This window comes from Silurus aristotelis, assembly GCF_946808225.1.
Source record: "Silurus aristotelis genome assembly, chromosome: 26".
NCBI lineage: Eukaryota > Metazoa > Chordata > Actinopteri > Siluriformes > Siluridae > Silurus > Silurus aristotelis.
This window is the reverse complement of record NC_139599.1, coordinates 16,526,743-16,551,163: the sequence shown is the minus strand read 5'-3', so window position 1 is coordinate 16,551,163 and position 24,421 is coordinate 16,526,743. Positions and strand designations below refer to the sequence as shown.

Genomic DNA, 24,421 nt, shown 5'->3' with positions numbered 1-24,421 from the left:
GATGCTATTACTTTGATCAACAGCATTCATTCAGCAATGCACAGCACACACACACACACACACACACACACACACACACACACACACACACACACACCTTTAAAACACCTTCCCCTTTAGTGACTTTTATACTACACACTACACTACACACTATACTCTTATACTACACACTACACTACACACTATACTCTTATACTACACATCACACTACACACTATACTCTTATACTACACACTACACTACACACTATACTCTTATACTACACACTACACTACACACTATACTCTTATACTACACATCACACTACACACTATACTCTTATACTACACACTACACTACACACTATACTCTTATACTACACACTACACTACACACTATACTCTTATACTACACACTACACTACACACTATACTCTTATACTACACATCACACTACACACTATACTCTTATACTACACACTACACTACACACTATACTCTTATACTACACACTACACTACACACTATACTCTTATACTACACACTACACTACACACTATACTCTTATACCACACATCACACTACACACTATACTCTTATACTACACACTACACTACACACTATACTCTTATACTACACACTACACTACACACTATACTCTTATACTACACACTACACTACACACTATACTCTTATACTACACACTACACTACACACTATACTCTTATACCACACATCACACTACACACTATACTCTTATACTACACACTACACTACACACTATACTCTTATACTACACACTACACTACACACTATACTCTTATACTACACACTACACTACACACTATACTCTTATACCACACATCACACTACACACTATACTCTTATACTACACACTACACTACACACTATACTCTTATACTACACACTACACTACACACTATACTCTTATACTACACACTACACTACACACTATACTCTTATACTACACACTACACTACACACTATACTCTTATACTACACACTACACTACACACTATACTCTTATACTACACATCACACTACACACTATACTCTTATACTACACACTACACTACACACTATACTCTTATACTACACACTACACTACACACTATACTCTTATACTACACACTACACTACACACTATACTCTTATACCACACATCACACTACACACTATACTCTTATACTACACACTACACTACACACTATACTCTTATACTACACACTACACTACACACTATACTCTTATACTACACACTACACTATAAGAAATGCGGGAAGAACATACACATTCACTAGACACTACTCTAACATAAGACACAACTACTACACTACACTAACATGCACCCAATGTCAAAAGACATGTCCTATGGCTTGCACCGAAGCACAATCTTTTAACACAACGCTGACATTAATGATCAATTCAGTGTGCTTCAGTGTGTCACTTTTACGTTTCCAAAGCATCTTTATCATTGGATGACCTTCACTGGCATCGTGTGTTAACGCTGCACTGCATCTGTCCTGACAGAACACGCACCCAGATGTGCCTTAAAGACAAGATGAAGCCGACCAGCATGACATCATCAGTGACAGATCAGAGGACATTCTCTTTCAAATCGGCCTGAACGTTTCCATCCTGCCCCCTGGTGGTGTGTATAAGAATGACACATCTGCAGGACACAGACATGGAGCCACGCGTTGGGTGTTGTAGCGCACAAATCACTTTAGCAGGAAGCATCACATGCCTGCGAGGCTCCAAGCTGGGGTGTGAAGAGAAAGGACAGTGGGGTTTTACACTTCAGCATGTTATCAGCTACACAGGCTAACAAGGACATATGGTCAGCGAAGTGTCCAGCATGAGTCCAGCCTGGGGGAGGACATATAGCCATATAGATCTAATTAAGTAAAGGCACTTGAAAATCAGTTATTATTATTATTATTATTATTATTATTATTATTATTATTATTATTATTACACTGTAATCTCACACACTACACGCTGGACAAATATACTAGACCCTATACAACTATAGAATTACACAACACACTATACAACTACACAACCACACTGCACTCCAGCACAACTCACTATACAACTATACAATTCAATACACACAATACATTTATACTTTACACTATACAATCACACTACACACTATACACCACACAACTATTCTGTACTTTCCAACACTACACACTATATCATTACACTGCACGCTGCATTCTTTCACTACATAATCTAATGTTACACAACCGGCTCTTATTGTATAAATACACAACCCAGGGCATTATTGTGACCATTTTGCTGTAGCAGTTTCCAGAAAAACAGGGGGTTTCCTCCGTCGGTTGTGCAAGCCGAGCCTTTTCAGTCAAACCAGTTTACAAATGACCCAGTTATTAAAAGTTGTTGGATGCTAAAACTGATCCACGAGTTCACATCCTGCATGTTTGACCTCACTCATTTTATTGCAGGGTGCCAATAATTCTGGGTTCAACTTAACTTAGAACAAACATGCAAAAAATATATAAATCAGAATAAATAGGTCATTTTATTTACATTTTTTTTAATTAATAACACAATAAAAAAGACACTATAACAGCATTTAGGTGTGTTTTCTATTTGGAGTACTGGATGTTCTGTAACCAAATCCCCCAAACCACACGGTCCACACTGCGCATGCGCGTCACACCGCCCTCGGGATCTGCTCCCATTATTATCGGTGGCTTTGGGAATTTCCCAGGAAATCCCCTACAGTGCAGACAGCCTGATTAGATTCCCCACCTGTTTTCATATAACCACGCCCCCTGAGTTGCGAGTGGCTGCGCTTGCTGTCAATAAGAACGATTTCCGTTCAGTGTGTGAGAGAAGGCGAGGCTGTGTTAGCCAATCACAGAAGTCGAGGCGGGATTTGTCGCAATGCGAGTAGGGAAAAAAGAAAGCAAAGCCAGCTAAAGGTAAATTGGGCTTTTCTGGAGAAAGAACGGAGTGGGCCGCGAGCTGTCCGGTTTCTCCGGGTGTAAACTCGCGTTTCGGGGTTTGGAAACTGATCCGGACATGGAGGGTGGAACTGTAAGACGAGCCGGAGATGATTTGAGCAGCCAGAGCTAAGTTTCAACTTGGCCAAATTAGCTAGCTGGAGCTAGCTGCCGTGAGACGGTAGACTATAGCTGGTTCCGATAAAAACAAAAAATAATAGAAAGAAAACCAAAACCGTGATCCGTAAATGGAGTGGATTCATCAGGATCTATCGCAAAATCTTAAAAGTGATCCTGGGAAGCGGAACCCCGGATTCGGGCCGGGAACCAAATATGTTTCCGCCGGTTCGGGTTCGGATAAGGTAACGGAGGACTGGTGCGACAGTGGCCTGGATTCTCTCATCAGCGCCGAGTTCATCAGCATCGACGCCTCCGACCCAGTCCAGATCACCGCCGAACATTCGGACCCTCCGGATCCGTGGAGCGCAGTCCGCTGCAGTGTGAGTCCGGACGGGACCGAGACCGAGAGGTTGGACTCCGCTATCGGGGATTCGATCAACGATGAGACGGTGAGCAGTCTGTCCGAGCGCATCGGTACAGTGGTCCTAAGCGAACCGGCCCACCAACCGGGGCCAGAAGTGCAGGATCTGCGGAAAGAGGAGATCTTCAACACGCTCAGCTTCATATCGGAGGACGGAGACACGTGAGTAGCACAAACCGCTGGATCTCACCAGATCCCGAACAGAACCGCAGGAATTACTGTCTGTCTGGTGCTGTTATGTCTCAGGTACATCATCGTACGCTTTAATTTTCATGGCTTCATCGTCAGATTGTCTGCTGTTAATCAACGACTTTAATTGGATTATTTTGTGAAATCAAGTGAAAAACCAGCACCACAAACACCTTCTCAAACACCACCAACACAAACACCTTCTCAAACACCACCAACACAAACACCTTCTCAAACACCACCAACACAAACACCTTCTCAAACACCACCACCAACACAAACACCTTCTCAAACACCACCAACACAAACACCTTCTCAAACACCACCAACACAAACACCTTCTCAAACACCACCACCAACACAAACACCTTCTCAAACACCACCCCCAACACAAGCACCTTCTCAAACACCACCCCCAACACAAGCACCTTCTCAAACACCACCCCCAACACAAGCACCTTCTCAAACACCACCCCCAACACAAGCACCTTCTCAAACACCACCCCCAACACAAGCACCTTCTCAAACACCACCCCCAACACAAGCACCTTTCTCAAACACCTTCCCCAACACAAACACCTTTCTCAAACACCTTCCCCAACACAAACACCTTTCTCAAACACCTTCCCCAACACAAACACCTTTCTCAAACACCTTCCCCAACACAAACACCTTTCTCAAACACCTTCCCCAACACAAACACCTTTCTCAAACACCTTCCCCAACACAAACACCTTTCTCAAACACCTTCCCCAACACAAACACCATCCACACACTAGACATCTGACACACCAAACTGTGCATGTGTATGTTTTGTTTGCGTCAGAGAACAGAGCTCTCCTATACCAGCAGGTGGCAGTAATCTGCATCTAAACAGGGAAACCGTTCGAGCTACTGAATAAAGTAAGCAGTGTTTTCACCTGCTGTAATCCTCACAGATTTGTGTAGATTTTTTCAGTTATGTCTGCTAAGCTGCACAGACAAGAGGAAGTATGACAACACGAGTCTGTGTGTTTCCTCTTTACGCCGTCATTATTTTGTTGTTTTTCTTGTGCTAAGTTAAATAGTCAATCAGAGTTCTGCTTCTTGCTGACGAGCTCCGCCTCCGATAATCGTGCAGAATCGACCGAAAAACAGCCGTGAATTCTGTCTGGTTTCCTGCAATCAATATACCGTACATACCGTCATGTGTACATTTGTGCTGCTGAGATTCAGAGATTTTTATTCACTGTAACCCAAAGCATAGTTTACATCAGGAGACACTGAAACCGTTCACCATCATACCAAACATTGTGATGATCTTTTTTGTGAACAATGAAAAAATGGACTTCTGAGATGCTCATTGACACACGTTTACTTTTAAACGATGAACTGAGGATTTTAAGAAAAGTAAGTTTTTACAAGTAATGTGATGTGTGTGCTGTTTGCATGAATTGTTTGAGAAACGCACTTACTGCTTCGTGAACATTCAGGATGATTCGAGAACTGCTCCAAAGCAACTGAGAAAAACTGACTTGATTTGACTTTTTGTAGTTTCCGTGTTGGGTTTTTGTCTCCGTATGAACTTTGAGATTTTATCACTGCGCTGCACAGGGTTCTGCACCTGACACTCATCCATGAGAAGTGGGAGCTTTTTCATCAGCTGCTGGAGCTCATCACCCTCAACCCCACCTGGACTCCTTACCTGGACATCCAGAATGATCTGGGACAGGTGAGTCTCTCTCTCTCTCTCTCTCGTGCGCTCTTTGTCCATTCTGCTATCCTTTTTTTTAACCCTGTGTGTGTGTGTGTGTGTGTGTGTGTGTGTGTGTGTGTGTGTGTGTGTGTGTGTGTGTCAGACGGCGTTGCACTTGGCTGTGATTGTGGGCAGCAGTGAGTGTGTGTGTGCGCTGCTGAGAGCCGGAGCGAGTGTGGAGCTGCAGGAGAGAGGAGGAAACACTGCGCTGCACCTGGCCGTGTGTGAGCTGCACAGCGAGTGTGTGAGAGTGCTGACCAAGAGATGCACTCAACCCCAACACCTCAACATCTACAACTACACAGGTATACACACTCACTCACTCACTCACACACACACACACACACCACATACATACATACATACATACATGCATACATACATACATACGTACATACATACGTACGTACACCACACACACTACATACATACACACACACACACACACACACACATATATATATATATATATATATATATATATATATATATATATATATATATATATATATTAGACTGGTGTCTCTCTCTCTCTCTCTCTCTCTCTCTCTCTCTCTCTCTCTCTCTCTCTCTCTCTCTCTCTCTCTGTAGGAGTAAGCGCTCTCCACATGGCAGTACAGAAAGGGAGGTGTGACATCATCAGCCTGCTGCTGGAGGCCGGAGCCGACGTGAACCAGATGGTGAGAAACCAATTCCGGCAGAAGTGTAACATTGTGTTGTGATGAAGATGACTGTGGTGATGATGAAGATGATGATGATGGTGACTGATGAATGTGTTTATGGTGGTGGTGATGGTGATGATGATGATGATGACAGTGACTGTGATGAATGTGTTTACGATGATTATGGTGGTGATGCTGATGATGATGATGCAGGATCAGGGTTCGGGCCGCTCGCCGCTCCACTGGGCCGTGGAGAATCAGAGTCGCTCGGCGGCGGAGCTGCTGCTTCGGTACGGTGCGATCGTGGACCAGCGCTCGTACTCAGGTTACACTCCGCTCTACTGCGCCCTCTACAGACCCGATGCGCGTCTACGTGAGCTGCTCCGGAGCGCCGGGGCGTCTGACCTTCACGACGAGGAGGAGGAAGATGATGATGATGATAAAGAGGAGGAGGAACAGGAGAAAGAGAGTGATGAGGTTTCACACAGCAGCTCATTATATTCATTACAATATATTCTTTTTTGTTTGCCTGTCAGAGCTGGAAAGATGGGGGCGGGGCTAGGAGTGATAGGGGTGGGGCTAGAACATGACCATAGAACTTTTTTGTTATTATTATAATTTGTTAATTTTTGAAATCCAGATGTTTTGGTGAGGGGGGCGGGGCTAATTTTAGGGCCAAGTCATTTCAACGAAGATACATAATCTCTTTCCCTTTCTATCTATCTATCTATCTATCTATCTATCTATCTATCTATCTATCTATCTATCTATCTATCTATCTATCTATCTATCTATCTATCTATCTGTCTATCTATCTATCTGTCTATCTGTCTATCTGTCTCTAACACAGGAGGAGTTTGATGATGTCATCATCAATGGACAGCGAGTGCTGTAGCCGTGTTGTATGCAACTGGGCCGACTAGCACCGATCAGCTGAAAGTGTGTGTGCGTGCGTGTGTGTGTGTGTGCGTGTGATTAGCGGTACAGGCCTGTCCTTGCTATGCTGTACAGTTGGAAGCTTGCTATTCAGTTTGTGGAGCAGGAAGACGTTCTGAAGCGCAGGACTGTGTGAGGAGCCGGTTTTTGTTTTTAAGCTGACCTCGAGGTAGAGGGAGAGAAAGTGGTAGAGGGAGAGGTAAAGAGAGTCTCAGCTACTTCATGCTCTCTCTCTCTCTCTCTCTCTCTCTCTCTCTCTCTCTCTCTCTCTCTCTCTCTGTCACTCTGTGTGTGTGTGTGTGCGTGTGCGTGTGCGTGTGCATGGGTGTTATGTGAGTCACGTGTTGGGACAACAAACATGAGGTTCACGTGAGGCTGCTGAGGAGTTCGGGAAGATTACAGAATGATCTTGTCTTTCTCTCTCTCACACACACACACACACACACACACACACACACACACACACACACACACACACACACACACCTCAACAGCACAGTATGGATCAGTAATAGATTATTTGTGCACCCGAAAAGAAAATTCATGACTGAGGGAAAAAGAAAAATTTAGATCTAAACCCTGGCAAATATGTAACTTTATTAATATTCTTTTCTCTTTTTACTTCTTATTATTTAATTATTACTCCAACTAATGAATCAATTAAGGCCTTCACTACTACTAGACTTTTTTCAAAACCTAATAATAAAAAATAAAAAGAATTCTTTTTTGATAGATTACTTTTACAATCATTTAAAAAATGTATTTGGTTTAAAACAGACAAGTTTGTCTCCAGAAATTCACTGATTTATTTTTAAATAATAATAATAATAATAATAATAATAATAATAATAATAAACAACTATAAAATGCATTTTTTATTATGGATATTTTTTAATAGTCCCCCCCCCCCCCCAAAAAAAAAATAAAAAGAATTCAGCATTTGTATTTTTACATTTTTTGATTATATTGATCATTGTGAAAATGGATCTTCTTTGATGGGAAATGATTTGAATGTGTCCCTCTGTCTGACTTTTCACTTCACGCCACATCTCCTATCCGAGTCTGAGTCTGGGGTATGATGCAGCTAAGACTCAACAATTTCTTTTTATTTTATTTCTTTTTTACTGCAGTACACAAACCCCTAGGTTTCCAGTGATTGAATCAGTGTGTGTGTGTGTGTGTGTGTGTGTGTGTGTATGTGATTTGTGGCTGAGTTTTGAGCTGTAATGATAAAGAACTTTACACAAAAGGTGACTGTTACACCATCAATTCATTTGTGGTAGAAAACCGTCAAGGTTCTGTTGTGTAACGTCAAACCGAGCTTCTAACGATCGGGCTGTTTTGCACGATGGGAAATTTAGCAAAAGTAGCAGCGTTTTCTGCTTCAGCTTGATCGATGTAAAGACGAATATAATGTGCACGTGGAATTTATATATAATGATATTTATAGTGTTCGTGTCGCAGCTTCGATGGTGAACGTGTCGGATTTCTATTTTTTTTTTTTTTTTTGATGTAGCTGTATTTTTTTCTGTTGGGGAAGAAAAATAAATGTAGAGGGGAAAAAAAAAGACAAAAGATTGCAAAGAGAATTTCTTTTCCATAGCGGTAGAAAATGATCAGAGGTTACAGACAGGACGGCATTTTTACGAGCCGTTCATCTGTAAGTTAATTCCAAACGTTTTTGTAGCTACGGAATTGTGAAAGGTCCATTCAGATTTCCTTTTAGCGGAATTTTTTACTGTAACATTTTTCTGCCCCTACAAAAGAACTAATTCTCCACAAAACAAGTCAACCCCCAATCTGTAAAATAGTTCTGCCCCCAGAACAACTTTGCCCCCACAAAACAACCCCACCCTGAGACAACTCCAGCTCCACAACTACTCCTCCCTGACAAAACCACTCCAGCCCCACCCTTAAAAACAGCCCTTTCCCAAAACAACTCCGCCTTCTCAAAACACCTCCACCCCTACCCTTTACAATAAACCCCCCTAAAAACACCTCCACCCCTACCCTTTACAATAAACCCCCCTAAAAACACCTCCACCCCTACCCTTTACAATAAACCCCCCTAAAAACACCTCCACCCCTACCCTTTACAATAAACCCCCCTAAAAACACCTCCACCCCTACCCTTTACAATAAACCCGCCCCAAAACACCTCCACTTCTGCCCTACAACTAAAACAACTTCACTTACCAAAAACTACTCCATTACTACCCAAAATATTTTAATTGGTTTGAATTTTTTTCAGGTTGTAGTTTATAAGAAAAACGATGGAATTCGTACCGGGTAGATCCTGTCTTTATGAGAAATATACCAAATTATTATCGTTTGCCAGAAAATGACTTAATGTGATGCCATATTTTGTTGTAGAAAATTGAACAAAAACACAAAACAAGACACTAAATGATGAGCTTTGTTGCGTTGCAGCATGGCTGTTCTGAGCTCTGCAAAACGAATGGGAAAAAACAATTCCCTAAATTGCGGTGGAAAAAGAGACCTGAATGAGAGAGTGATGGATGGAATGAAGGACGAATCTTATGTTGGAGAGCAGACAGGAACCTGTAAGTCGATGTAATACGATAGGATGCAATCCAAATGCGAGTTCGAAAGATTACATAGGCAGCACTTAGGGTAAAACAGAAAAGAAACGATGAGCCTGCAATTATCGGAATTTCAGAAACAACTGTACAGTGACAAGCTGGGTATAAAGGAGCCGAATTCTGGCCTGCAATCTTTTTTTTTTTTTTAACTATTTTATTTTGTTGAAATAGGTGATGGTTGAAGGTTACAAGGTTTAATGCTTTAAAATAGTAAATAAAAGTTAGTTCCATGCAGTTAGTTCCATCTTGTGTGTCTTGTTTTCTCTTAATCTCTGTTTATATAATGTATATATACTAATGGGCATACGGTGTCTGGCTCACTGTTCAGAGGTATTTCCAACAATGGCCGACGGCACTTTGATGACTGGCGCTAATAACGTGTTTTACCTTCCTGCAATTAAACAAAGGTTCCTGCAGCTGTTTCTTTTGACTATACTGTAATTGAATGAGTGTTTTTGCTGTATGAAAAATAGGAGGTTATGATTTTTGGAGGTTTTTTATTTGTTACACACACACAAAAAAAAATCTACAAAACTTTCAGATCAAGTATTCTTTTGCTGTATTTATACAGACTTTCTTTGATTGCCCTGAGTGGGTCAAGTGCCCAACTTGGTAGTCTTGGGGCTTGAACCATCAACCTTCTGATCAGTAACCCAGAGCCTTAACCATTGACCTCAATGGTCCAACTTCCTCAACAGCTTTCCACTGGAGTAAACAAAGATTTGTATAAAATGAGGCACCTGCTTTACCTCCTTTAAAGATGAAGACATCCAGGTAATTTTAAGGACGTTTTTGCTGCTAATGGTAACTGCAAATGTTTTTAAAAGTTTAAAGTGCTTTGTTGAAGTTAGTCTAAAGGTTAGACTAGTGTTTATTCAAAACACTGACTGGCTAGTACATCAAATTCTGGCTACTGGTAGATAAAAATAGTACATTTGATATTTTACTTGTTGGCACATTATCTATACTTTCACCTAAGTGCATAACTCTTATACCAGACAGCAGACATCATTGTTCCTCAGCTGGCGAGTTACCATGTTTATTCATTGGCATGCTAATATGACTAGGTTAATTGTACAAAAAAATGACGGGAAAGTTTTCTCATTTGGAGGACCTTTTGGCCATTTTGTAAGAAGGTTCCATTGGAAACTCCCCTAGGGAGATTTTGACTTGTCCTTGTATTGGCTCCAGCTACAACCAAGATTAGTTTTGTTTCAACTCATTGTCCTCAGGAGTACAGCTGTGTGATCTTCTCCGGTGAGCACAGAGATACTGAGGCTCCAACTCCAAACCCGGCATATAGCGGCTCTGAGAATCTTGCCTGAAACTTGTAGATAAGGTCCATGTTTTCTGAGATTGCATAGAAGGACACTGAATTACCGGAGTAATCGAGGTACACACCAATTCGAGAGGCCCTGGGCACGCTCGGGACGTCTTTATCCATCTTGTTGTGCCAGGCCGAGTATCCAGAGTCAGAACACAGAAGGCTCCAGGATCGGTCGTTGTAACCAAGGAGGCTGTGTGAGTTCTTGCCTTTGCGGCTGATGCTTTTGTAGGTGACGCCAACGGAGAACTCGCCGCTCCACTCCACCTCCCAGTAGTGACGGAAGCCACTCAAGGGCTCGGCGCACAGGATCTGGGAGAAACCCGGATACAAGATTCAGAGTGACAAAGCAGGATTTTGCGGATTGCACTACCAACCACATTGATTAACTATTGTACAGAAATCTTTTTATTACATTTTATTATCTGCACAATACAGAAAAATTACCTGGCAAAAGCCGTCAAAGCGGTCTGGATGATCTGGATAAAACTGGACCATGCGCTTCCGAATGGCCCTGCGATTCCCATCGGACAGGACCAACTCCTTATAGGCCGTATTAGGGTCGAAGGTAAGTCTTACTGTATCTGTTGACCAAAACAACATTTCGGAGATCCATGGTTATTTTTTTAATAAAGGTTTTGAGCCCAGGTCCTTACAAACTGTCTTTATATATCATTAAGATTTTCTTGCTACTAAATTTACTGAACCACCTTGCTTGTTTAGTCTAGACTAATATGCCGTCTGTTAATTACGATATTTTATAGTATCATATTATATGCGAACAATTATAATTCCTTGCCACTAACATTGCAATACATCCAATTGAAACTTCTAACAACATTAATAACATCGTCGCAACTTACATCTGAGGAAGTCCGCTCGAGTTTTGGGCTTCTGAAGGTCCACTTTTGGTGTTGTTGAGGAAAGACTGTCTAAAAAATTTAATAAAATTTGGCCATTAAAGGAATTCTTACTAAAGATTATTAATATTGGTGTCATGTGCAGGACATTGGAGTTAGCTTACCTTTAAACTTATTACCAGTCCTGGGGGTTAACACATAGACCGGGATGTCACTTACTGTGGGTGGGGGGTAAAAAGGTTATTTTTGATTACTGTCCCAGAGTACCTGCTATTGCTAGGTTCTAAATTGAATCCCTTGATTATAAATATTTTTGCTGTTACCAACCAAAGTAGCATTTGCAAGAAGGTGATAAAACGTTTGTGTTGATAAATCAGCATTTGTTTGTTTTATTAAAAGTTTATTAGTCACCTTTTTTGGACAAGTTGTCCAACTCTTTTTTGCAGATGTCATCCAGGTGGTCCTTTATGTCCGTCACTGTTTTGGTGACCTCACTAAAAGAGAACTCTTGGTTGATGAGGACTTTGGGCACCAGTGCCTCAGGGGCAATGCCCAGCATCGGAAAACTCTGCACAATAGTCAATTGCACCAAAGTGTGTGTTAAAACAAATTGGTGTTCAAGTCTTAATTAAAATGAAAGCAGCTGTTTCCAGCTACCACCATGTGCAATTAAGGCTTGAGCTGTAAACCTGAGGCGCTGCAATGCACATACAGATGTTTTTCAGTAAGGCAGATGCTATTTGAAGAGATATCTGTAGATAGTTTGAGTGTGGTGGTGGTGCACCTGTAGAAAATATATGTTGTCCTCTGTGTCAAGTATATGCCGTAACTCTGCGTCTCGTCTCTGGAGCTCCATGATCTCCTGCTCTAGCCGCTCCGTATAGCTATCAGCCTGTTGATATGTTCATATTTGTTTAGAAAAAAGCATTTTAGGTGAGTACAATCAGTCCGGCAGTTTAATAACACAAAGTCTACCCAGTGTATTAGCAAAATCTGTTCCAGTAAACATCTAAAAACATCATTTGATGTATTTAAAGGAATAATAAGACAAAAATGACAGCCGGCTGGAATGGTCTTCTGTTGGAAGACTTGCCTGTGACATGGCAGACTGCAGGTTAGCCTGAATAAGTTGGCAGATCTCAGCATGCCAGCGCTCCACCGATTGCAGCATGTCGTTGAAGATCTTATCACTGGTCGCTTGGGCACGGTGAGCGTTACCCTGTAGACAGGAGGGTACCACTAATTCTTCACTGGTCTTTCCACAGGACAAGGAGCATGCATTTTTCAATTATATTATTTTGTAACCCAAAATGTGCTTTTCAGTTCAGTTCAATTTATTTTGTCCAAGTAAGGAAAGAAGGTTTGCAGCATACTGGCACAAATATTTAACAATTCACAATTGGCATGTGTAAAAATAAACAAATAAATAACTACATTTGACGCTGTTAAATGTAATAAAAAATTACCATCAGTTACCAATAATTTAAGAATTTAATTGCTTGGAGTATAAAAGATAATTTTGATTTGTTTTTTTAAACATCTGGCAACATATTGGGAAGATTGTAACAATTCCAAAATGTAAGCTAAAGGATGCCTCTTATCATTCACAATGATGTTAGCCGTTCAACACATACTCAACACTTTCATTATATTCACAAACCAGCAAGTGAACATTTTGTCCATAAGATGATCTGTTAGAAGAAGGAAAAATGGGAGAGCGTAAGGATTTGTGCGAGTTTGACAAATTGTGACGTCTAGACGGCTGGGTCAGAGCGTCTCCAAAACTGCAGCTCTTGTTGGATGTTTCTGGTCTGCAGTGGTCAGTATCTATCAAATGTGCTCCAAGGAAGGAACAGTGGTGAACCGGCGACAGGGTCATGGGGGACGAGGCTCATTGATACACGTGTGGAGCGAAAGCTGGTCCGTGTGGTCCGATCCAACAGACGAGCTCCTGTAGCTCAAACTGCTGAAGAAGTTCATGCTGTTAATGATCGATGGGTCAGAACTGTTTTAGTAGCAAAAGGGGACCAACACAATATTAGGCAGATGCTCATAATGTTATGCCTGATCGGTGTATATACTCTGAAAATTTACTTGCTATTGTTACCACCTTCCCCGGTGAACTTGTCTGAGCCTCTGAAGCATTTCCATACCAGCAAACCACACAAAATGTCATAACAAATTTAATAAAAGCCCCATAAAACATCTAAAGCTATAGGCATTGAGAGAAAGTAATTTCTTTAAGAAATACATTCCTGGTTGAAGCTTCATGTTTACATAATCAGTCCATGCATTCCACCAAAGTTTATGGTCCAGTATTATAGCAAGGTATTTGTAGTTTGTTGCTTATTGTATTTTCAACCCATTGATTAATGTAGGAGTAAATTTTTGTTCTCTCTCTAGAATCGATAACCCTTTCTGTAGATACAGAGATATTTAAGAGGAGATTCGAATTTTCGCACCAATTTGAAAAGAAATCTAAAACAAGCCTATGCTCTTCCTCCCCCTCTTGCCAAACGCCCACTGAAGCAATATTATCTGCATACTTATAATCTATTTTTAAAAGAACTGGTGGTTCTTTTATAAATGGCAGAATTCAGCAGTTTATATTAGGAGGGTCTATTTTAGATCACATGATCTAAGTGACCTGCTGAATTCTAAAACAAAAAAAAATCAATTACCCAAGTAAGCGTCCTACTGTCTAACAATAATAGCAATAAAATTGTAATTCAAAACTCTAAAATATGATCCTGACACTTCAATTGTAAAACGTTTTGGATCTCACGATTCATCATTTCAGAATGACAGTTGTAGATAATGCATGGCCAAGCAGTTCTAAAAAGGTTTTTCCTGCTAATCTGACTACATTATCTCTTTTAATAGTTGTAGTTAGCGTTACGTTTTGGACAATGCATGTTTACCAACAGATGGCAGTAATGCACAGTTTTGTAATTTAACTCACCTTGAGCACATCCACATTGTGTTTGAGGTCCTGTAGTTCCTTCATGCGCTCTTGGATAATATGCTGGACTTCAGACTGGGTCACCACTAGCACTTTCTGAGAAACATTTGCACCTGTGAGAATGTACTTTGTTCTGCTAAAGAATATTCATTCATTCATTCATTCGTTTATCCAATCATCTTTATTAAGCTATTCATCCTGGTCAGGGTCGTAGTAAATCCAGAACCTATCCCAGGAACATGGGCACAACACAGGAATACCCTCTGGGTAGAATGCCAGCCTATCAAAGATCACTGTGTACACACATTTATTTACAAAAAGGGAAGTGCAATGTATTTGGAAGGAAATTGATGTGGACCCAGGGGACACCTCAGGATCACACCAGGGCCTGTAGACCCAATAAGGGGGGAATATAAATGAACAACTGTTGCACCATTTTCATCTTGTCCTGTAAGTTAGATTTGGCAAATTGCATAAGATATAAACAAAAACAAATCTTTAGTGTGTCACACTGTTTTTAAAATGTTCTTCAAATTAGCACAACCCAATCATTTCTTTCTGAAGTCTACATAAGGCAGTGGAAGCTTGTGATGTCTACATTACTTATAATACTGTTGAACATGTCAGTTAGCTACTAAACAATAAGGTTTTACACAAATCATATTTGCATAAACTTCCAATTTTCTTTTGACCACCAAGTTTTGGTCAACATGTGGCTAAAAATCAGAGGTGTTTATTTGTCTTTTCATACTTGGTTATTTTTAAAAAAAATCTTACTTGCTTCTCTGCACGTTCATCCTCAGCACTAACAGTATTGTGGCCCCGGTGCTCCCTCACAGTGCACAGAACACAGATACACATCTGATCCGATTTGCAGAACAACTCAAGGCTCTTCTCATGCTGTGGGCAGATCTTACGGTCCAAATGCCCCATCTCATCGACCAGCTTGTGCCGCTTAAATGTAGCCGACTCATAGTGAGGCTTGACGTGTGTCTCACAGTAGTACGCCAAACAAACCAAACATGACTTGACTGCTCGGTTCCTTCGGCCTGTGCAGAAATCACATAACGACTCCTTCTTGAGGTCCGGGAAGGGTGTTAACGACGGTACCGGCGAGTGACGATCATGAGAAGCGACGCTGGGCACGCTACGGCGTAGGATAGGGCGAGGCGTAAAGGTCGCCCGACACTCTGGGCAATTGTAGACTCCCAGGTGGTCCAATTGGTCCCAGTACAACTTGATACAATCCAGGCAAAAGGTATCTCCACAAGGGATGGTGATGGGGTCCCTCAGCGCATCAGCACACAGACAACACATATAGGAATCTGCCATGGTATAGAGGAGTGCAAGTGCAAGTGCAAGCAAGAGAAAGGAAGGAACAGGTGGGTGGTATGAGGTGAAACATGAACCTCAATGCCTGTATTTATAGAGTAGGTCTTAAGTTGGTAAGCCAACATACTTGCTTATATGTAAACAGAGATTGTAGCTTGATAACTGTGTTTAGAATGGGAGAGGTAATCATGGATCACATGTCCAAGACAACACCAGCATGGAAACCACCAGAAGATGAAGTGAAAAGTACAAATACACTTGTTGGAAATACGGAATTTTTCAGTTTTCCTTCTGGGAAAATTCAACGGTTCTATATAAATCTAATTTCCAGAAGCTTTTCTTAAAACCTTATTTTTGTCAAATCTAAGAATCCATTAGAATAAGAAAGTTTCTCATTCATTTGTTTTAGTTCAAACCACTGATGAGCAATTTAACTACAAAGTTAGCCATTAGATACACACTCCTCGTTAGTACGGTACCATGTACACATCTTGTATGACTTCCGCACATGTTCAGTGGAGCGAAATTCCCACAAATCCTCATCCCACATTTTTTGTTTTTGTGCTCTAGTTTCAGTTCGATTGCAGCGGATTGGACTACGAGAGTGTCAACAACAAACATGGTTATGCAGGCGTAAACAGGCGTAATGCATCTCTCAGAGACACGAGAGAGTGTGTTGGTCAAGGTCAGTGAGTCACTAGTTTTGTCAACACACAAAAAAAATCGCTGTGATTTCGAGTCGGTTTGGGCCAAAGCTTTATGTCGCACGCAGTAACGAACTTGACGTTCAACCTCAGTGTTTAAGGAAGAAAAAGAGAAGAACTGAATTTTGATGAACACTTATCTGAGATCTCATCATTGTTGAATGAAATTGTACACCTTTCTTCTCATGGCCTGTTTTATTCTTTTGTTGTTTTTTTTGCATGTTTTGAGACACAATCCAAGACCTCAGGATCAATTGTGCATCTGTGAGGTAGCAACACTCCACAGTTATTCATTTAGTAACCCAATGCCCATGGAGTGTATAACAAAAACGTACAGTTTTACACATAGCAACAGAAAAACATTTCCAGCAAGCAAAATTATTATTATTTAGCATGCTTCTTTCTTTTCAACGTTGTGTGGACTCTCGATCTGTTTGGGCACAGAAGAGGTTTTCGGCATTGCCTGCAACGGCCACAGGAGGGTGTTATAAGAATTCGGGACTCAAAGCTTGTCAGAGACAAAGAGACGTTTAAAGATCACATTTCCTACGGAGGTCCAGAGAGGCAATGCACTATATATTTTTATTTCTTGTGTTCTCTTGATCATGACCTAGTTTTCCCATGAACTCGACATAATAAACATTGTTTGCTCGTGATCGCTCGGGACCCACTGAAACTGAATTAGCTCTGTGTCTCTCAGTGATTGACGAACGTAAGTGTCCGACACTTGAGAAGGAGGTCGTTTACAGGGCGTGGGATTTTCTCGCTATACAATTAGAGTTGAAAGCACGGGTTTTTAACTGTGAGAACAGAGGCTTTCGAAAATGGTGACACAGTTTTGGTCATTGGCACCACATTTGAAAGAGGCAGAAAATAAATAAATGCCAGGTGGAAATGCGCGGGTCTTGAGTTTTTATAATGACCTGAGTGTTTTCAGACATTTCAGTGTGGATGAGCAACTTTTGGGAAACCATTTTTAAACGTATCTGGATTAGTGTAGACGTAGCATTGGTTGCCTGTTGCTAGGTGTGAATGAGTGTAAGTTTGTGTGCTAATGAAACCCTGGGATGATCTGGCATCCCAGCCAGTCTGTATTCCCACCTCACATTTATTGTCTTTATGATTTGCTCCAAATCCACCATAAAGCATCACTGAGGGATTTTTCACTTCATTGAAGTCCCTGGTTTTAGTGTGAGCCTCTGCTCTGCCTCTTGCAAACTTACTGGGGCACATCATCATTACCAGATGATGTCCCAATCTGTATTTCATTATTTTCTGAAGCGTCAAACAGTCAGTCTCGAAATGATTGCACTAGAAAGCTGAATTTGTAGGGGTGGTTGGGGGAGAATTTATTGAGTTTGTCAGATGGGTAGAAGCACACAGGATGATCTGCTGGATTTACTATTTATTAGCGTTCTTCATGTCAAGTCACATTTTATTGCCATCCAAACATGGAAACTTGACGAAATGCTGAGCCTCAGGATCGGGTTCCAATGCAAGATAATACAAGTCGGACAAACAGTGGGATGATTCAGTTCATAGATTTCGAGTCTTGCCTGTCTGTCAATAGCCTCATTCATCCATAAATTCATCTCCCGTAACCACATTTCTGTGGAAAATGATTTACTGTGACTGGTACGACATGTTGGAATCTCGGCTGTGTCTTCGAGTCGAGTGCCTTCTGGAGTCTGGATAAATGGAAACACTCATTTGGTCATTGTATTTTTGTTGGGCCACAGATGCTAACAATGAGTTAAATGGTGGAGTATAATTTTATGAATTCTTTCATAGGAATCATCGCCATGAAACCGGAACAACTGCAGGAGTTGAAAGTGAATATACGCATCCTGGATACATTTGTGTTGTTTTTTTTATTTTTATAATAGTTTGTTTTTTTATAATAATTAGCAGTAGCTAGCCCCGCCCCTTTTTTGACCAAATGGATTTACATTTACAGCATCTGGCAGATGCCCATTTAAAGGATACAGTTTTGTAAGAGTGTAACTCTGTAGTAACTGATGTGTTACTTATGTAATATTAGCAGTAACTAGCCCCGCCCTTTTTTTGGAAAAGTTGCATTTACATTTACGGCATTTGGCAGATCGACTTACATAAGGGCCTTGCTCAGGGGCCCGACCAAGCTACCAAGGTTTTAGAAATAATTTAAAAAAATGGGTAAAAAGGACAGACAATTATAAATAAATAAATAAATAAATAAATAAATAAAAATAATGTTTTTACTCAAATCTTCACACATTTTACATATTTCCTTCAAACCTCTTGTTCTCCATCTCCTTCTCTCACTTACCCTCCCTGTGTGTGTGTGTGTGTGTGTGTGTGTGTGTGTGTGTGTGTGTGTGTGTGTGTGTGTGTGTGTGTGTGTGTGTTTAATGACTGGCTAGGGCGTGGCAGCAGAGAGAAAGATGGAGACTGAATGAAACAAGCAAACAGACCATACAGGCATTAAGTAAAAAATAATTGAGAAGCAAATCAGGGCAACGAGTACAAACAGACGGATAAATGACAGACGGAGAGAAAGATGGCAAGTGTGGCAAAAAAATCGATAGAGACAGTGAATATGATGTCATGCTTTGTGCTGGGCTGTGCCTTCTCTCCTCCTTCTCTCCTCCTTCTCCTCCTCCTCATTCTCTTTCTCTGGGTTACGTCATAGCAAACACACACACACACACCCATGGATACATAGATGGAGATCAGGGGAAGGAGGGAGGAAATGTGCTTGTGCGCACACACACACACACACACACACACACACACACACACACACACACACACACACTCACAGCATCTTTGTGCAAGCATCACAGTATAAGGAGTAAGAGCATCCTGCTTCATTCACAGGTAGGTCATCTTATATATTACACACACACACACATACACACACACAAATAAATGTAATACCGTAAGCTCGGGCTGATGATGATCCAGATTTCGTTTTATTTTTTTATTCTTTACCAAATTATTTCAAATGAAAATGTTTAACTTGTCAGTTTTTTTGCTCAAAATGCAGTCCATCAGCCAAAACATGTCTGCTGCTGCCCCGATGTTTACTTCTGTAGTGTTACATTGTAGCTTTGAACCTCACGTTGCTAACAAGCAACAGAAATCTCTCCCACCTGACATAATTCTTGCTTCCAAAAATTATATTGCACTGAATCGGTTAATTTGTACAGCGGTACGGAATAAAACACAGGGAGATGCTGCAAGAGGAAACGAACAGCACACCAGGAACCATTTTACTCTTGTTTTACCACATCGACACTGACAAACTGACTATTAACCTTTCCCCAACTCCTAACCCTAATCCCAACCCCCAACCCATAACGCTAACCCTAAATAATAACCCAACCCAGAACCCTAACCTCTAACCCCAACACTACTCTGAATCTCGAACCCTAAATCCCTAACCCTAACACTTAACTATAATTTCTAATCCTAAATCCTAACCCTTAAGACTAGCTATCAACTCTTACCCATACGCTAATCCTTAATTCTAACCCTAGCATTAACCCTTACCCATAACCCTTATCTATAATCTCTAATCCTAAATTCTAATGATAACTCTTAAGACTAACTCTTAACCTTACCCTCAATTCCTTGCCCCTAACCCTAACTCTAATCCTAGCCATAGTGCCAACCCTTAACCTTAAACCCTAACCCTTAATCATAACACTTAACTCTAACCCTAGTCCTAATCCTGTAACTCTAACCCTAACCACAACCCAATACTCTAATCCTAACCCTAACCCCTAAACTCTCACCCTAACCCTAACACTTAACTATAATCTCTAATCCTAAATCCTAAGCCTTAAGCGTAACCAAAGCATGACGCTTAGACCCTAACCCTAGCCCTAGTGCCAACCCTTAATCCTAAACACTAACCTTAAACCTTAACCCTAGCCCCAAACCCTTAACTCTAGCACTAAACCAACCCAAAACCCTCAACTCCAACTCTATCTCCAAGCCCTAAAACTAACCCTTAAACCCAAACCCCAACTTTAACCATGACCAGTCATAGTACATTATCATTATTTGTAGGAAAGGATTCCCATTCAGTTGTATTTCCATGCTTCACCACAGGGGGGGATTCACAGTTTACCACTCATTAAAAGTTACCTCTGACATCACAGTACACCGTTCTCCATCAAGAGTATAAAAGGCCAGAACACTGAGCAGCAGCGGGTCATTCAGCATCGTGCAACCTACTGAGTAGCAGCTTGATCAAATCCTGAACCCTGTAAAGTTTCAAGCCAGTAACAATCAAATCTAAAACCCAGTGAAGTTTGAGTGTTCTGAATCCTATAGCGTGTTTTTACTGACACGGTGGGCAAGTACAATCTCCTGATCAGCGTACACCGGATAGTGAAACTTCCTTACATTTGGTTCTTTGAGCTAGATAGTAAACCATTCTAACATTATTTATTTAATAAAAAACATTTAATTAAATCTAAAAACAGAAGAAAGATGGAAATGTCAAGTTAATAATTTACAAACTAACATTTTTCATTCCAAATCATTATCCTACAGCCATATTATTATTATTATTATTATTATCTTGTTCTATTATTTTTACAATCCCTTGTTAAACACTTTGCTGTTTTTGTTTCTTCATACTCCTTCCTTTCTGCAGTCATAGTTCCTCCGATCTGCGTTCCTCTGTTTTCTCAGCATGGCGGAAGGTTCTGGCTCGGCGTCCTTGGCGGAGTTGGAGACGGCATTCAAGAAGTTTGCGTTGCATGGAGACACCAAAGCCACAGGGAAGGAAATGAGCGGGAAGAACTTTGCCAAGCTGTGCAAAGATTGCAAAGTGATTGACGGCAAGAGCATCACCATCACCGACGTCGACATCGTCTTCAGCAAAGTCAAGTAAGTCTCTTGCCTGGATTAATCACTAATTAAGTAGACCGGTTATGTTCTGTCGAAGGTACATCATGCTCCTCTTGACAATTCATACCCAAGTTCTGGTTGCTACATGTTGGACAGTGTTCTCATATACGAGGTGGTATAAAAAGGTTTCAAGTGTAGTTTTGTTACACTCCAACAGATGGCAGCACAAGGCTGCATGCACAGTCACAGGGTTCACCGACCTTTATAAATCAGTGTAACAAGAGCTATTATCCTGTGTGCATCGGGAGCCGTACAACTGGTGCTAATCTGACCATGTGCGTTACCACATCTGCGATTTCATCTTGGACAGTGCGAATAACTGGATGCTCCATGACAATAAAGTACCCTGTCACCGGGCTCTCCTCACACACGAGATCTCACTTCTGCCCCCACACTACTCGTTGAAAATCCAGCTAGTCTTGAAGCTTTTTGATATCACCTCACACTGAGTGGTAAAAAATAAAACTGAAATTGACAATGGAATTCAAATATCTATAAAGTGTGCATGTGTGTGTTTTAGAGACAAGACGGCACGTGTGATTACGTTCGAGCAGTTCACCCAGGCACTTGCGGAGTTGGCTCCAAAGCGTTTTAAAGGGAAGAGCCAGGAGGAGGCCCAGCAGCTCCTTTATGGCCTCATTGCAGGCAAAGAGCCGGCTAACTTGGGCATCACGGTGAGGATTTGAAAATCTCAAGCACATCTTTTCTTATCAGTCGACAGTCCTATGACAGTTCTAAGGTGTCTGTGTGTCCATGTGTCTAGAAAGTAGCGAAGGCGGGAGCCGTGGACCGCTTGACAGACACTAGTAAATACACCGGCTCTCACAAGGAACGCTTCGATGACTCGGGAAAGGGCAAAGGGAAAGACGGAAGAGTGGATACCCCTGATACGAGCGGCTACGTGAGCGCATACAAGGGCCACGGCACTTATGACAGCAAAGTGAAAGAAGAACAATGAAAGGAAGCGGAAGATTCTGATCATCACTATTGCATGTAGTATTATATATATATATATATTTATCTATACACAATTCATTTCTATGGAACACAAACTAGCCTTAAGGGTTAGCCACGATATATATATCTTTATAACAACTAACTCTTGGGTAACCTTCCACAAATCACATTCCACAAATGCTTTACCTTTTGCTTTGTTGTCCTAATATTAGTGCCTTATAGTGGTCATCACTTAGTGTGTTGGTTGAAAAGCTGTTAGCTAACACACTTTATACTGAAACTAACAACATAATCCAGTGAGCAATAAACTAGCATTCTCTGCATTATTTACTCTTTTGTCTCTATGTTGAAAGACAGAGTTATCTCAGCGGGTAGAATTTGCAAAGCTTGCAAATACAAAGCTTTCCCTGATATCACAAAGCTTTCCCTGATATCATCTTTCTGTAAAGCAAGCAAATGTTTTCTTTTAGCAAGAATTTCTTTAGCATCTGTAACTGAACAGATTGATCCTTCCACAAAATAAAGTATATCCTCAAATCAAAACCATGTGGTGTTTTTTTGTATGTTTCTAGATTATATACACTACAGCCAATTTTTCACCTCAGTTCATCTTTACACGCATCTATAATCGTGGGCTTTTGGTAATATGAAGTCTGATTCCAATCTAATTTCATGGCCATTGGTTTTGGATCTTAGGTTAGGGTCTCAAACTTGTACCTAGTCTTAGGAGTTCGGGATTGTGAGCTTGGTTATTAGATAAAGTACGTTTTGAAACGATGGTTTTGAATTTGGACAATGTGGTGACTAGAACTTTGAATTTGTATAGTTTGAATTTTGGTTCCTATGGTGTCTATACCTTGATTCTTGTGGGTTTAGATTTTGGATTTAGATTGGCCTGTACCTTGGATTTTATGGGGTTTAAACTATGGATTTTTGTGGGGTCAGGAACCTAGATCTTGTGTGCTCCCTGCTTTGGATCTTTTAGCATCTGGGCCTTAGCTCTTAGGGTCTAGCTTTTGTTCTTTTTAAGTATGTCTCATTAATAACATGAGCTTAAGATTTTTATTAATATGTAAAAAGTCTCCTGAATTATTTTGTGTTTGAAAAAAGTGGAGTGTGGATCCTAATTCTGGATTCTGTCCCATAATTTGTTTTAGCATTGTTTTTTTTTTTCAATCTTGTGGGTTCTTGCTTTGGCTTCGCATTAAGTGAACATAAGACTTTCACTCTATCAATGGCTTTCTTCTTTACACACAACATTCTTTTGGGATTAGGTTCTTCGATCTGTTTTGAGCATCTTACACAATATTTGACTTTGGTTCACTTACATTTGATTTTCCACTCAATGTGATCCATACACAGTGTCTGTACGGATTATTGCTGCCTGCCTGCGTCACTGTTTGGAAATCTTTATCTTGGAATCTTCTTAACCCAAAACCATGTTTGTTCAACCAAATTTTTTTTTTCAGTAGTAGTTTCAAAAGAGGCATGGTATTTATTTTAGTTTTTAAATAAATTCTATATTCAAGATTGGATCTTTTCCATGGAAATATTTATTTTGGAACTGAAGCATGTTGTTCCGGAAATTAACATACGGTTATTAATAAAATCCCAGTTTTTTCCTTTGGGGGAGTCTCTTAATGCCGATCTCCTCCCACTGTCCTCCCGCTACGATTCATTATAGCGCCATCATTATTGCAATAGCAGCCCTAAGCCTTTGTAGCAGAGCTGTTG

General features: G+C 40.8%; 3 protein-coding genes across 4 annotated transcripts; 2 read left to right on the top strand and 1 right to left on the bottom strand.

The window, feature by feature from the left end:
* The first annotated feature begins 2,660 nt into the window (after window positions 1-2,660).
* nfkbib (nuclear factor of kappa light polypeptide gene enhancer in B-cells inhibitor, beta) lies at window positions 2,661-9,881 on the top strand. The gene is made up of 6 exons (XM_083530853.1): window positions 2,661-3,680; window positions 5,301-5,418; window positions 5,546-5,747; window positions 6,034-6,122; window positions 6,318-6,581; window positions 6,955-9,881. The coding sequence occupies exons 1-6, from the start codon at window positions 3,226-3,228 to the stop codon at window positions 6,997-6,999; spliced, it is 1,173 nt and encodes a 390-aa protein (XP_083386979.1). The 5' UTR covers window positions 2,661-3,225; the 3' UTR covers window positions 7,000-9,881.
* On the bottom strand, window positions 7,692-16,203 carry ftr84 (finTRIM family, member 84). Its single transcript, XM_083530824.1, has 9 exons — window positions 15,567-16,203; window positions 14,790-14,885; window positions 12,921-13,046; window positions 12,612-12,719; window positions 12,239-12,395; window positions 11,992-12,045; window positions 11,831-11,899; window positions 11,415-11,551; window positions 7,692-11,279 (listed from the first exon to the last, which is right to left on the bottom strand). The coding sequence occupies exons 1-9, from the start codon at window positions 16,119-16,121 to the stop codon at window positions 10,872-10,874; spliced, it is 1,710 nt and encodes a 569-aa protein (XP_083386950.1). The 5' UTR covers window positions 16,122-16,203; the 3' UTR covers window positions 7,692-10,871.
* A 3,355-nt stretch (window positions 16,204-19,558) lies between these two features.
* On the top strand, window positions 19,559-23,230 carry tppp2 (tubulin polymerization-promoting protein family member 2). 2 transcript variants are annotated; one of them, XM_083530890.1, is made up of 4 exons: window positions 19,559-19,684; window positions 21,512-21,709; window positions 22,251-22,404; window positions 22,494-23,230. In XM_083530890.1, exons 2-4 carry the CDS (start codon window positions 21,513-21,515, stop codon window positions 22,686-22,688), a joined length of 546 nt encoding a protein of 181 aa, XP_083387016.1. In that variant the 5' UTR covers window positions 19,559-19,684; window position 21,512; the 3' UTR covers window positions 22,689-23,230. The 2 variants fall into 2 exon arrangements, with proteins under 2 accessions (XP_083387016.1, XP_083387015.1); XM_083530889.1 differs by having other exon boundaries at window positions 19,563-19,684; window positions 21,474-21,709.
* The last annotated feature ends 1,191 nt before the right edge of the window (window positions 23,231-24,421 follow it).

What these genes read in the sequence shown, in the direction of transcription:
- nfkbib (XM_083530853.1), top strand. Translation starts at nt 3,226, where the DNA reads ATGGAGTGGATTCATCAGGATCTATCGCAAAATCTTAAAAGTGATCCT. An exon ending in ATATCGGAGGACGGAGACAC is followed by an intron (nt 3,681 to 5,300) that starts GTGAGTAGCACA and finishes TGCGCTGCACAG; the next exon opens with GGTTCTGCACCTGACACTCA. An exon ending in AGGAGAAAGAGAGTGATGAG is followed by an intron (nt 6,582 to 6,954) that starts GTTTCACACAGC and finishes TCTCTAACACAG; the next exon opens with GAGGAGTTTGATGATGTCAT.
- ftr84 (XM_083530824.1), bottom strand. Translation starts at nt 16,121, where the DNA reads ATGGCAGATTCCTATATGTGTTGTCTGTGTGCTGATGCGCTGAGGGAC. An exon ending in ACAATGTGGATGTGCTCAAG is followed by an intron (nt 13,047 to 14,789) that starts GTGAGTTAAATT and finishes TCCTGTCTACAG; the next exon opens with GGTAACGCTCACCGTGCCCA. An exon ending in GACTGGTAATAAGTTTAAAG is followed by an intron (nt 11,900 to 11,991) that starts GTAAGCTAACTC and finishes TAAATTTTTTAG; the next exon opens with ACAGTCTTTCCTCAACAACA.
- tppp2 (XM_083530890.1), top strand. Translation starts at nt 21,513, where the DNA reads ATGGCGGAAGGTTCTGGCTCGGCGTCCTTGGCGGAGTTGGAGACGGCA. An exon ending in ATCGTCTTCAGCAAAGTCAA is followed by an intron (nt 21,710 to 22,250) that starts GTAAGTCTCTTG and finishes TGTGTGTTTTAG; the next exon opens with AGACAAGACGGCACGTGTGA. An exon ending in CGGCTAACTTGGGCATCACG is followed by an intron (nt 22,405 to 22,493) that starts GTGAGGATTTGA and finishes CCATGTGTCTAG; the next exon opens with AAAGTAGCGAAGGCGGGAGC.